The 12,992-nt window shown below is 39.3% G+C and overlaps 1 protein-coding gene across 2 annotated transcripts; it reads left to right on the top strand.

Annotated features, from left to right (window-relative positions):
• Nucleotides 1-6,741: 6,741 nt before the first annotated feature.
• RFK (riboflavin kinase) lies at nucleotides 6,742-12,992 on the top strand. Of its 2 annotated transcripts, XM_046905514.1 has the most exons (5): nucleotides 6,742-6,893; nucleotides 8,123-8,274; nucleotides 9,370-9,472; nucleotides 10,040-10,210; nucleotides 10,358-12,992. In XM_046905514.1, exons 1-4 carry the CDS (start codon nucleotides 6,788-6,790, stop codon nucleotides 10,162-10,164), a joined length of 486 nt encoding a protein of 161 aa, XP_046761470.1. In that variant the 5' UTR covers nucleotides 6,742-6,787; the 3' UTR covers nucleotides 10,165-10,210; nucleotides 10,358-12,992. The 2 variants fall into 2 exon arrangements, with proteins under 2 accessions (XP_046761470.1, XP_046761469.1); XM_046905513.1 differs by having other exon boundaries at nucleotides 10,040-12,992.

Below are 12,992 nucleotides of genomic sequence, written 5' to 3'. Positions count from 1 at the left end.
GGGCATCTGACCTAACCCAACCAAAGAGATATTACACACTGTATGGTGTCACACTCAGCAACAGAATCTGTGAAAGAGGAAGGACAAGGGGGCATTGTTAAATACCTGTCCTGAGTGATCACTGTGCATATTAAGGCTCCCTACACAAGCACACAAGATGTGGCTCGACATTGCTTGTTGATGGAAGCAGAGAATAATTGTTTTCTCACTCTTTGCTTTCATGTGGTCTTTGTTTGTTTGCTTGGTTTGTTTTATTTTCTTTTGTTCTTTTCTCACTTTCCTTTAATTAAATTGTCCTTCTCACCACCCATTTTTTCCAACACATTTTCTCCTCTCCATTATCCTTTGATGAGAGGGAATGACACAGCAGTGTGATAGAGCTTAGCTGCCCATTGGTGTGAAACCAGCACAGTAGCATATGAATTAGCTTCCCACAGTACTGCCAACAGCCAGTTCCCATTGTCCATCAGGGAACTTGCTGGATACTAGCAGATCTCACGTGGTGTGGAAGTCATAGCAAAGGTCCATGCTGAAAGGAATACTGTAAGATAAACTGGTGATGTGAAAGTGAATGGAATAAGGCTGATATCCCAGTTAGAAAGCACAGACTTCTAGGTGTGGATGTAACATACCAGACTCAACGCTTGAGCTGAACTACTTATTCTCTTCATTTGTAGCCCCGTGTTTGGCATTTCCCATGTCATCAAATCCAACATAAGCACAGTTGACACATCTGCAATATTAACACACTAGGTTTCACACCGCTGAATAAAAACTGGTGAAAGGAGTGAAAAAAAAAAAAAAAGAATCAGTTTAGAAAGAACTAACTGGAAAGAATTCTTCCTTTTGCTTGTTACTTCTTTCTGCTAAAACTTTACAAAGCAGTTAATTTATACGGCTAAATATTCTTTCTAATAAGATTTTTGCCTGTCTTTGGGAGGAAGAACTAATTCTAAAGGAAACAGAACTTGAATTTGCCCTTACCTCTTTAACACATATGTTTAATAAAAAGTAATTCTGCCCTTTTTTCTGGTTTATTATTCGTACTTATGAAATCAGTATTACTGTTGTCTGTGCTGTATCACTGGAGGGAAGTAATTTTTAATTAATTCTTTCCTGACTCTGAAAATGGGTAGAGCAGCATCAAGCCAGGCTTACTGGCATGGGTCAGTGATAATGAAGCAACTTTTGGGAGATTCATGCAGCAGGAGCTACATAACTCCATAGCTCAGACAGGTCTGGCACAGGTTGCAGGAACACTGGGATCACATGTACAACAGCTGTAATGCAGCCCTAAAATGGAAAGTGGGAATTATGGCTAACCTTTCTCTCACTGTTGTGCAAATATTTCTTGTGCTAAGATAACATATGGTTGCAGACAAATAGCGTGCACTGAGTATGGTCTCTTTGCAGGTGCAGGCATGAATGATTATTAGGGCTGTTTCTTAAAATGAAGCAGAATGCAGATTGCTAAATGAAGAAGTGGTTGCCTTGTATAACTGATAGTACCATAGCAAATACAGACACTGCCTGTGTGAACATGGAGCATATAGTTGATGTCAGTAATATTATAAATCCTGGTTTCCATTAGAAATCGGTAATTTTCACCACAGTCTATTATTTTTGTTGTTGTTGTTGTTATTATTGTTGTTTGTTTGTTTGGTCAGTTATTTGTTAGTGTGAGAATAAGCACAAGAAATGTAAGAGAATTAAACCTGTCAGTTAGCAAGAAGGAAGAAATGCTTCAGGCATTTCCTTTATTTCCTCCTCCCTGAAATATCAGTCAATAGAACCACTATTTTCATCATCTTCATGGTATTATTGCACAGGTGGAAAGACTTTGTCCCTTGTAGCTTGAATATTAATAAGGCTTTCCATATAGAGAATAGAAAGCAGAGCCTATGTAGGATATTCTTGGACATAAAAAAAATGCAGATCTACCACTAGGGCAACATGACATTTTGAGAGGGGATCTGTTCTACTCAGCCCTTCTATATAAAACCCGTAAATGACTATAGTGGTCATTGATTCAATCTTTTTAAACATTCATTTTGTCATTGTGAAACAAGTTCTTGTGGGAAGACAGACAATTTTGAAAATCTTTCTTTCTTCTTCTTTTTTTTTTTTTGCAACGTGTTCCCAAACATTGTGAAGTATCATAAGCATCAAATACCCTTTTATCTCCCTGCTCATTCACACCTCAGCTAACTTCCATTTAAGAAGCTCTTTCCTACAAGAGTTACTCTTTTCTGTAAGCCTTCTGCTTCTTGTCTTCCTCTCTCCACCATGAAAAGTGGAAATTAAGAAACAAGTATTTTCCAGACCAGAAAATTATATTAAAAACAAATATTTAGGTAGGTTTTGTTCTCTTTTTCTTTATTTTCTCTTCTTCTTCTTCTTCTTTTTGTTGTTGTTGTTCTAACTCATCAGACTCCTAAATGATCCAGATTCACCCAAATTTGAAGTAGAGCTCCACTTTAGGACAAGTTCTCTAAAAAGTTGTCATAAATGATCCTGATGCAGTCTGGAATGCATACTAAATGAGGTTGTGAATGACAATAAATTAGGGGGACCTGTTGATTCCCTCCAGAGCAGTGAAGTTCTGCAGAGAGATTCTGACAAATTAAAGGTTAGGCTATCACCAACCATACAACTTTAACATGACCAAGCATCAGATTCTGCACCTGGGAAGGAGCAGCCCTGGAGGGACAGTCGTATGGACTGTGGAATAAGAGGCTGGAGAGCAGCCCCATGGAAAGGGATCTGGGGTTGATAGCAAGCTGATGGCAAGTTAAATGTGAGTCAGTAGAGTTCCCTCATGGCCAAAAGGGCCAAAGGTACATCAGGCCCAGGACTGCTAGCCAGTCAACAAAAGGGACCGCCTGTTCTACACTGCACTGTGCAGCCTCGCCTCCAGCACTGTGTGCAGGTTTGGGTGCCACAACAGAAGAAGGCCGTATAACCATTAGAAAGCATCCAAAGGAAGGCTACAGAGATAGTGAAGTGTCTAGTGGGCAGGATGTAAGAGAAGCAGCTGAGGTCCCTGGGTCCGTTCAGCGCAGAGCAGGGCAGGCTGAGGGGAGGCCTCACGGCAGCTGCAGCTCCTCACAGGGAGCGGAGGGACAGCGCTGAGCTCTGCTCTCTTTCACAGCGACAGGGCCCGAGGGAACGGCATGGAGCTGTGTCAGGGGAGGGGCAGCTGGGGGTTAGGGACAGGGTCTGCACCAGAGGGTGGTGGGAATGGAACAGCCTGACCAGGGCAGTAGGCATGACCTGACAGAGTTCAAGGAGTGTTCAGACAATGTTTTCAGACATAAAGTATAGGTTTTGGGTGGTACTGTGTGAAGCCAGGAGTTGGACGGGATGGGTGATCCTTGTGGGTCCGACTAAGTTGGACTTCCAACTAAGGGACGATTATGTGATTTTACAAAGTTATTTCTGTTTCATAGTTTTCTTGGTGATTTTTTGTTGTTGTTGTTTGGTTGGTTTTGTTACATTCAGTGAACTGGAAAAACCACAACACACCCAGCTGTATTTGCTTACAATCTTCCTAACATATCTCAGCTAATCTCCTCCTGTAACATGCTGTCCCTCCTTACATTCCATTTTCACAGGAATACTGGTCAGAAATAACTAACCTCCAAGTTGCCTAGTATCTATTCATCCACAAAGAATTGCACAGGTCCTGACAAGACAGGTCCCAAATGATTTCACAAGCATGTGAACAATCTTGTTTTTCTACATTTGACTGTGGTAACACTGTGTTTGCTGAGAAATACAAGGCATTTTGGACCCTCAAAAATATAAGAATCTCGTTTACTTATATTTAGGACTGGGTGTTACCTGGGATACCTTGACTTACATGTCTATACTTCTGCTACCAAAGCCTCTGTGTGTAGGATTCTCTCTGAAGATTGCAACAAAAAGTTAGTCAGTCTGAATTGTATCTTAAACTTTGCAGGAAGTTAGAAATCTAAATAAAAGATTTGAATTGTTTTTATGCTATGTGATAAACTAGTTACAAACGTTGATCTGGATCAGTGGTAGCTGCAAAAAAATATGTGTGATGTACAAGTGACATTCACTACGATTCAGGGCTAATTAGATCACAGTTCCTTAAACTGAGACACATATTAAACTGCTCTCGGATGACAGACAGATAGGCAGGGCTGTCTATAAAATTCATATAAAGGCTGTAAATAAAACTTATGTTCTTCAGTAGCTTTAAAATGTACATAATTTTAAGTGCTAACATGAAAAATGCCCATAAGGCATGATACAGTGCTGTGCAGAGACTGGGGAAAGCAAGCAGGTAAGCCACTGAAAGTAGTGCTGTGCATTTTTCATGAAGCCAACTGAGGGCCCAGTGGAGAAAGAGAACTAAGAATGAAAAAGCTGGGGGCAATTTTTGAACACATACAGACCTGTAAACTAGATATAAACATCCAAAAAGCATCAATATGTGTATTTCATATTTCTGTAATTTTTGGATTGCGGCAGTAATTAATCAAACAAGCTTTTCCTCTCACACATTGATAGTGATATATATGTGGTAGCTGCTGGAATTTTCTGCAATTGCCAGAAAGCGTACAGTATATCAACCATGTCTTACTGTGCTGACATTGGCAGTACTTGCTCCTTCAGTGTCATGTAATGCTAGCCACCATGTACATCTGCATCTTTTTTTTGCTAGAAGAACGTAGTCTATTCAAACAGAATAAAAAACTTCATATTGCTACGGAACAAATAAAAACAATAAAACCTCCCATGTTTTGCTATTGCAGACAAAAACTCAGAAAAATAATTTTGAAGCAGGTGTGTTTATTAGACACTCTTGCAAGAGTATTTTGTATATAACTTTGTACTCTGATTTCATCACCTGGTTTCAGCCTGCTAAAAGTAAGGCATGCCAGTGTCCTTGGACTGAACTCCTGAATCAATGAGAGTTTTGTCATGCTGGGAATGGAAACTTCCAAGGAGCTGGTTAAAATGCTACTAGTTTTACTACAGAACACTCTTTTCTCTGAGTCACCTCCTGGATATTTCACCAGAGCCCAGTGTAACCAGAATTTCCAGCTTGGCCAGAACGGTCCTGGAATATCCCAGTATCCAGCAGATATTTTACTGCTGTTTTCCCCAGCTTTACATGGAGGAAACAGGATATTCCTGCTTTCACCTTAATCCATGTCTAGGGAAGTACCCTTTTACAGTATTGCAGCAGGAAGCAGAGGCTCTGGCACAAAGTTGTGATGTGATACAAGTCATGTGATCTGTTATGAAATGATGAGCAGAGCGTGTTCTACATTGCATGAAATGCTGCTTGGTACAGTGAGTACACAAAGCTTCTATTTGATCAGGTAACCTGACACAGGCCTATACAGATGACTTAACACTATTCTCTTTATTCTGTTTTCTATGTTTGTACATATATACGTTAGAAAAATATTTAAGAACTTTGCACAATCAACAATTGTTAAAGATAATCCAGCGTAAGCAAGGAAGTTCCTTTCTAGCTGATTGAAATAGTGCCTTTCAAATTGCAGGCAGGTCTGAGCTACCAAACTTGTTTCCTGGCAGTGCTAAGAGACATGATCACCACTAAAATTCAGTTACACTTTTTTTTTGTGTGTGTGGAAAACCTCTACGAAATCTACTAAATTTCAGTACAGGTAACTAAATACTAATTATACAAGATGCAAATATACAAATGCAGTCATCAGCAAAACAAACATGCATAGTGTCAGGGATGCCTTGGATATTAGCCGGATCACAGCAATCCATCATAGTGAGAGAAAAATGAATAGCAGTACCACTATTTACAGAATGGATCTGACAAATAGGAATCATCAGTTTAGACTGCTGCAAAAAATACCAACCACACAGTTCTTAAATATTTTGTGGACTTGCTATTTCATAAGGAAAGAAGAACAGAGAGAACATTGTAAATGTTACGCTCAAACCTACAGATATGGAAAGAGATTGCATGCCATCTTGTGGATAATCACAAGAACATCAAAAACTGTTCTGAAAAGAAGTAGTCACTAAGGGGTGAAAGAAAAAAAAAAAAAAAAAGGAAAAAAACCCCATCATCATGAAGTACAACTCCTGGCTGCACACAGCACCACCCAAAATTCAAGACCTCCATCTGAGAACGTTGTCCAAACACCCCCTGAACTCCAGCAGCTCAGGGCTGTGCCCTGAGGCAATCTGTTCTGTGCCCACTGCCCTCTGGTGCAGAATGCGTTCCGGATATCCAGCCTGACCCCCCTGACACTGCTCCTTGTTGCTCCCTCGTTTCCTGTCAATACTGTACTCGGTATCTCAGATGCTTTTGTTATCAAGGAACAGGAAAACACTTATTGTAATGCTGCTCTCCAAATGCTTAGGGACAGGAACAGAACGGATGTGGCAGCAGCACTTTTCTTCCATTTTTCTTCTTACATGCACTACCACCCCTCGATATTAAGCAGCTGCGATTACACCCGCGAGGGTCTGTAAGGCACCCACAGCTCCTGACACTGAAGTAACAAATGTCGCAGGCGGCGACAAAACACAGACCACCAACAGCAGCGGCCGCAGCGCCCCGCTCCGGCTCTGACGAGAAAGCCAAGCTCCTGGCTGTGGGCGAGCCCATCCGTGGGGGGAGGTCGGCCCCTGACAGAGCGTCCTCCGGCTCGAAAGCTGGGGCACTCCGCCTGCTCTCCCCTCCGCGTGGTAGTGCCCAGGACGAGGAAGAAGCGAGGACCTGGGGCCGCCGTGGGTAGGTGGAGCGTGGACGTTGCCGGCCATGCGGGGCCGGTGTGCAGCCGCCGTGAGGTACCTGCCGTACTTCTGCCGTGGGGAGGTGGTGAAGGGCTTCGGCAGGGGCTCCAGAGAGCTCGGCGTGCCCACCGGTGAGCGGGACGGGGCCGGGCAGCGGGCGGCAGGGCTGGCGTGCGGCATATCGTGCTCCTCATCTGCAGCGGCTTCGGCAGCCGTCTGACAGCCGTTCTTTTTTTTTCTTCTTATGGTGGTCGTGATGATTTGCGGGATGCTGAACGGTGCTTACGTGCGGTATGCACAGAGCTGCGATGTGGCAGTTTGATGCAAACCTGTTGGGCCAAGCTGGAGAGCGGGCACTGGAAATAGCTGTGAGAAACGTGAAGGCAGTGACGCAGGGCAAACGGATATACCCTAAAGAGAGCCGTATTTTTCACGTGGTCACCCCCTTCGTGATCTAATTCTAAGTTGAGATGTAAATCAAATGCATTTTGTTCTCTTCTAAGGAGGCACCGAAGGCAGCAGCCGTGAGGTGCCCATCACAGTAGGCAGGACAACCTGAAGTGGCAGTCCTGAGGTAACAGGCTTGCAATGACATCAGTAAATCGAAACGTGGTGTTTCTCTTTTACTCACATCCATATGACTTTATAGAATTTTGGAGAGCGGTATTCTGGAGTGAAGGAAGTTAGTGACTGCTTGTGAACCATAACAGAATTTCACTTAACTGACGGTTCTTTAAAATTGGCCTGAAACCCTGCATGAAGAGGTCTGCGCAAAGTTCAGGAGGGCAGTGGTTTTGGGGAAATGTTGGGTTCATTCCCTTCACTCAGGCAAGAATTCATTTCAGATTCTTAGTTTTCAAAGAAAATCCTATAAATCCCCAGTTGTGGGTAACCTGAAAGGCAGTATGAAAACTCTGACAGGTGACTGAAATCATAACTTAACTTGTTTTCTCACATGTTCTATCTGCTGCAGAAAGTGTTACTAGCCCTTCGGTGCATAATTCTGATGCTACTTTGCAATTCAGAAGAGATTTGATTTTTCTGTTCTTTGATTGTACTGAAGCAGTGATGCTTCTAGTAGTGAAAAGCTTTCATAACGGTTAGTTTATTATTTTTTACTGTAGAACAAGATGTGTGTAACTCTAAAATAGTACACATAGGTGATAGGATGACTGGTATGATCACAGGACTACTTTTTATGAAGCTGTTTTCTTGTTTATACTTTGCAAATGGCATGTTGTATCACTATCATCATTATACATGCACAAAGAGCATGTAGACAGAGCTTGCCTTGTAAGTATTTGAAAATTCTGTCATGTTACTGACTTACACAAATGTGCACTTCTTAAAATTTTTGCAGCTAACTTTTCTGAGCAAGTAGTCGAAAGCTTTCCATCCGATATCCCTACTGGTATATACTATGGATGGGCCTCTGTTGGAAATGGAGATGTGCATAAAATGGTTTTGAGCATAGGATGGAATCCTTTCTATAAGAATATTAAGAAATCAGTGGTAAGAACTTTGCTTTGTGTGGTACTTTGACTATAGTAAATGAGCAGGACATTGACTTTGAAAAAGATAAGCAGAATTTGGTCAATAAGTGATATTTGGAAATTTGTTTGCTGTTAGAAATGCGTTCAGTGTACATCTCATATGTTTGTAATCTGAAACAGTAACTGGACGGTGTACAACTGTATATGAGTAAAGTTTAAGTAGAATTTCTTCTTCCACCACTGCTTAAATTCTTCTGGAGCACATCTGTTTTTCTGAAGTGGTCATTGTTGTTTTGACAGCTATATAAATGTAACCATTATAGTCAAAACCTGTATTAAGCTTATGAGTTATGAAAGCCCTAAAATGAAGTAGAACATGTTAATATTTTGCCCTCTGCAATCCATACAGATTAAAAATAAGAAATTTGAGGGCACCTTAATTACTAGTGGTTTTTCGTTAATTTTTCTCTTAAATGGTGTGTGGTTCTGTGGCTTAATCTGCAGACTCAAGATTCAAAAGTAAATAGTAACGGGATGGAGTTTAAATCCCAAAATGTGGCATCTTTATTTTCTCAGTGTCAGGTTGTGCTTTTCCTGAGTCTTGCAGAACTTGATTTTAATTGCTAATACCTGGAAGCAATATTGTTTCACAGTGGATTTCTGCTTTGAAGACAACTGCCTTCACTCCTTTTGATAGTCTTAACATTTAGTTCCTATGTAAACTAGCTGAGAATGTTATCCTAAAATCATTGCAGTCAAATTCATTGCAGTTTTTTTTTTTAATAATGTAATGATCATATAAAAGTTTGTGATTTTATACATCGAAACATCTTATCTTTGAGATAAGGGATGAAGTGTTTTTCCTGACTTTAACAGCCAGTGTGTTCGTAAGTGAACAATATCTCTTAAAAGCCATACAAAATGCAACTCCTGATGTTATCAAAGGTTCTATCATCTCAATCTTGTATCATACATGTTAGACTAAGTATCTCAGTTTTTCTGATAATGTGTAGGAGAGAATTTGAATTAAGTATATTAGCTAAAGATCCTTGCAAGAAAGGAAATAAACTCAAAATTCACCATGATAACTGACAACTGATTTCTCTTCTTTTAGGAAACACACATTATCAACACGTTCAAGGAAGACTTCTATGGAGAAATTCTTAGTATAGTCATTACTGGATATATTCGATCAGAAAAAAACTTTAATTCTTTAGGTCAGTATTAAAGGTTTCTGTTAAACTAATCTTTTGTTTGTCATACTCTTGCATATTGAAAGTACTGCGTCATCACTTTCTGTCTTTGTAATTAGCTATGTTATGTCTTAACCTTTAACATTTCAGTAAAACGTTTTTATGAGCTGAATTACTAACGCATCCATTAGTTGAATTAAGAAGGAAAGCCCCTCACCTTAAAGTATATCAGTACTTATTTCAGTCTCATAATTGTGTTTTCAGTAATTCTGTTCTGAGTATCATAAAAGCATTGGTCTAATCTGACTATTTCTTTTAAAAAATGTAGCATTGTTAGAACTGAAGTTGTTCAGGAGATTCTGTGGACTTCTTTGCTAAGATGCCCTGAAGCAAGGAAAGGGAAATGCTGTAAGCACTGAAAAGTGCAGTTCTGACATTAAAACCAAAGCATCTTAAAAACAAAGATAATGTTGTCTTTCCAACTTTGTAATAATAATCACATGCAGTGATGTGGTGGTGTGCCTTGCTGTATTCTGTATTCAGAATTCAGATGACCTCTTAAATATTGCTATTCTGCTTTTTATTTTTCAGAGACACTTGTTTCAGCAATTCGGGAGGACATTGAAGAGGCAAAAAGACAACTCGATTTACCAGAGCACCTTAAACTCAAAGACAACTTCTTTGATCTACCAGAAGGGAAAATAGTAAACCACTGAGCGGAACCACTTTTTTTTTCCTTGTTATGGATCTCTTCTTGGCCTAGTTATGTATCATATATAATTTGATACAACTTAGACTTGTGTTGTGGATCTGTCTGAAATCAAGTTAATTCTCTTCACAGGAGCTCTTCTGGCGCTGTGTTTTAGATTTGTGACCTAACGTCCTAATGTTTTATCTGTTCCCCAACAGTGTTTGCAAAGTGTCAAGGCCTTTTCTATTTCTTATTCTGACCCGAGTGCATCCACTGGGGCTGTGCAAGAGGTCAGGAGGGGACACAGCCACGCAGGTGATGTGAAGTAACTAAAGAGATGTTCTGTGCCACGTAGTGCCATGCTCTGCAATAAAATGGAAGGGGAGTGTGGTTCAGGTTGGTTAGCCATCTTTGCTTGGGTAACAGGTGGGCATTGGTCTACCCGTGCAAGATGGTGAGTAATAAACATTTTTCTCTTATCCCACTACTTTGCTTGTTAAATTATCTTCACCCATTAGCTTTCCTACTTTTCCTTTCTTCTTTCCTTTCCCACTGGGAGTGAGTGGGACTGAGTGAGCGGTGCTTAACTGCCTACCAGGGTTAATCCACAACTGTTTGTTTGCGTGACTGTGATTGGAACTGAGCACTGAAGCGGCACATTGTGATTTAAGTTCTCTTGTGTTGACTGGTCATGAAACAAGGCATGCAAAAGGAGGATAAAGCTATTTTAGGTCCTTATAGATAAAATACAAATCCTTTTCATACCAATTATATAAAGATTTTAACACGTGTGGAACATGACCAGAGTAAACTAATTGCCAAGTTTTATGTCATCACATCTGACATATCTAGCAGCTTAGAATAAATGAGTCAAAAGTTGACCTGTCATGCACGAAGCCAAAGATTGAATAACAGTAAAAGGAATAATTCACTGTAATTCTTAATTTTGATTGCAATTATTTATTAGTCTTAATTGAAATTAAGGAAGTCTCTTTTACTTACTGAGTTACTGGAATAGGAATACTTCTGTCTAGTTGACTGTACATACAACAGCATGTAACACATGCAGCTTCCTTCTAAGGAGATGTTTCTCTAAAGTTCAAGAAATGAATGATGAGGAGAAAGCTAATATATATCAAAGTTTTAGGCTCAAAGGATAAGGAGCCGGTCTTAGCAATATTTCTAAGGCAGAGAAAATAACAAAACAACTTTGCATTTCAGTTGCTGCTGGCAGCTGCCTTAGATAAGAGCCTTTGGATTAATCATTATACTGACAATGAAATGACTCAGTAAAATGTTGAATTTAGAATCTAAAGCACGAAAGTCCCTTCAAGTGTCTGCACAAAGTATGGGCATAATCCAGACTTTTCACTGTAGATCAGTGAAAGTCTTCAGAAGTTTTTAGAATAATGTATCTTTATTAAGTACGGAGTTTTTTTAATGTAGAAGTTACTGTGGCCTTTTCTACTCTGAAATGATTACACAGGTGCTGCAAAAATTCATGATAACTTGGAAAAGATCTGTTAAAATATAAATACAGGTGGTTGCATGTACTATATACTTGGAAGTCTGTGCTTCTAAATCTACTCCCCCTGCTCTGTGACACAATTTTCTGAATTTCCTCCTAGTCTCCTCCTATTTTAATCTCTTGTTTCACTCTAGCAGTTTAAAAAGCTTGGACAAAAAACAAACAAACAAAAAACAACAACAAAAAAACAAAGGGATATTTTTTGGAAAAGGCACTGAACAAGTCAAGGAATCTTTATTGCTGCATAGAACTTTAGCAGAACTCATTGAAAGGAATTGCTCATCATTCCTGGTGATGGCAAGAAAGCAGAGATACAGTTCTTGAGGGAGGAAAGAGTGATTTCTAAATAACTTGCTGCACTAAACTGTGTTTTTGCCTTTAATGCTAAGGTTGTTTACAAATATAACTCTCCAGAGACACTGACAGTTTTGTCTTCTCTGTTATCTGATATTTTCAGCACGCTTTAATCTTAGTAAGAAAACATTTTTAAAAAATTATTTGCTGTATGAAGGGAAAAAAAGAAAAAAACAGTTTAATAGACTTTAATTGATTGCATGTTGGAAATGTATGAGAATTATCTGGAAAGTAGTAGCTCTTTCTTTTCCTCTTTAAAATAGAGAGATGATGAGGGGATATTTTCACCTTTTTTTTTTTCCTTCTTTTTTTTTTCCTCTCTTTTTTTCCCAAGGGATACATTCTTGAGTTTGTAACAATGCGAGGTTCTTGTTCCATATTTTATACTTCTGGAGGAACTAAGAAGCCATGCTAGTCAGTGAAGTCTGTTGTAAAGAAAGTGTTTGAAGAATAAATCTTTTTTCACTGTAGTATATATGTCTAAGCTTTTTTTTTTTTTTTTTTTTTTCCCTCCATGGAATTCATGTGTCAGTTGTGAAAACCTGGTGCCTTAAGCTGATTGTCTCAGTAATGCTATTCTGTGACTACTAGTGAATGCTACTGTACAAAAATCTGTTCATTGCTGCTTTCAGAACAGCTGTGCTTGATGATAGAAAGCAGTAGCAAAGGGAAAATTTGGAAAACTTAGTTTGCTCACAGCTTTAACCTAAAGTAAGAAGAATGTTAACAGTAAAACAATAAACTCTATGTGTTTGTCTTCATGTTAGGGGAGATGTAATTGCATTCATTTGGTTGAGTGTACCTATTTGTGTGTTATTTAAAATCAGATATTTTATATAATTTTTCTAAGTTCAATACACGATCCCTAGTACAGTATAAAATTTATGACGTGTTCTATTTTTGTATTATGTGCAAATAACTTTACCTTGTTGTGGTACTGTACTATTAATAAAAGAATGTAATTAAAAACA

This window comes from Gallus gallus, chromosome Z (genome assembly GCF_016699485.2).
Source record: "Gallus gallus isolate bGalGal1 chromosome Z, bGalGal1.mat.broiler.GRCg7b, whole genome shotgun sequence".
NCBI lineage: Eukaryota > Metazoa > Chordata > Aves > Galliformes > Phasianidae > Gallus > Gallus gallus.
This window is presented reverse-complemented; position numbering and strand designations above follow the sequence as displayed.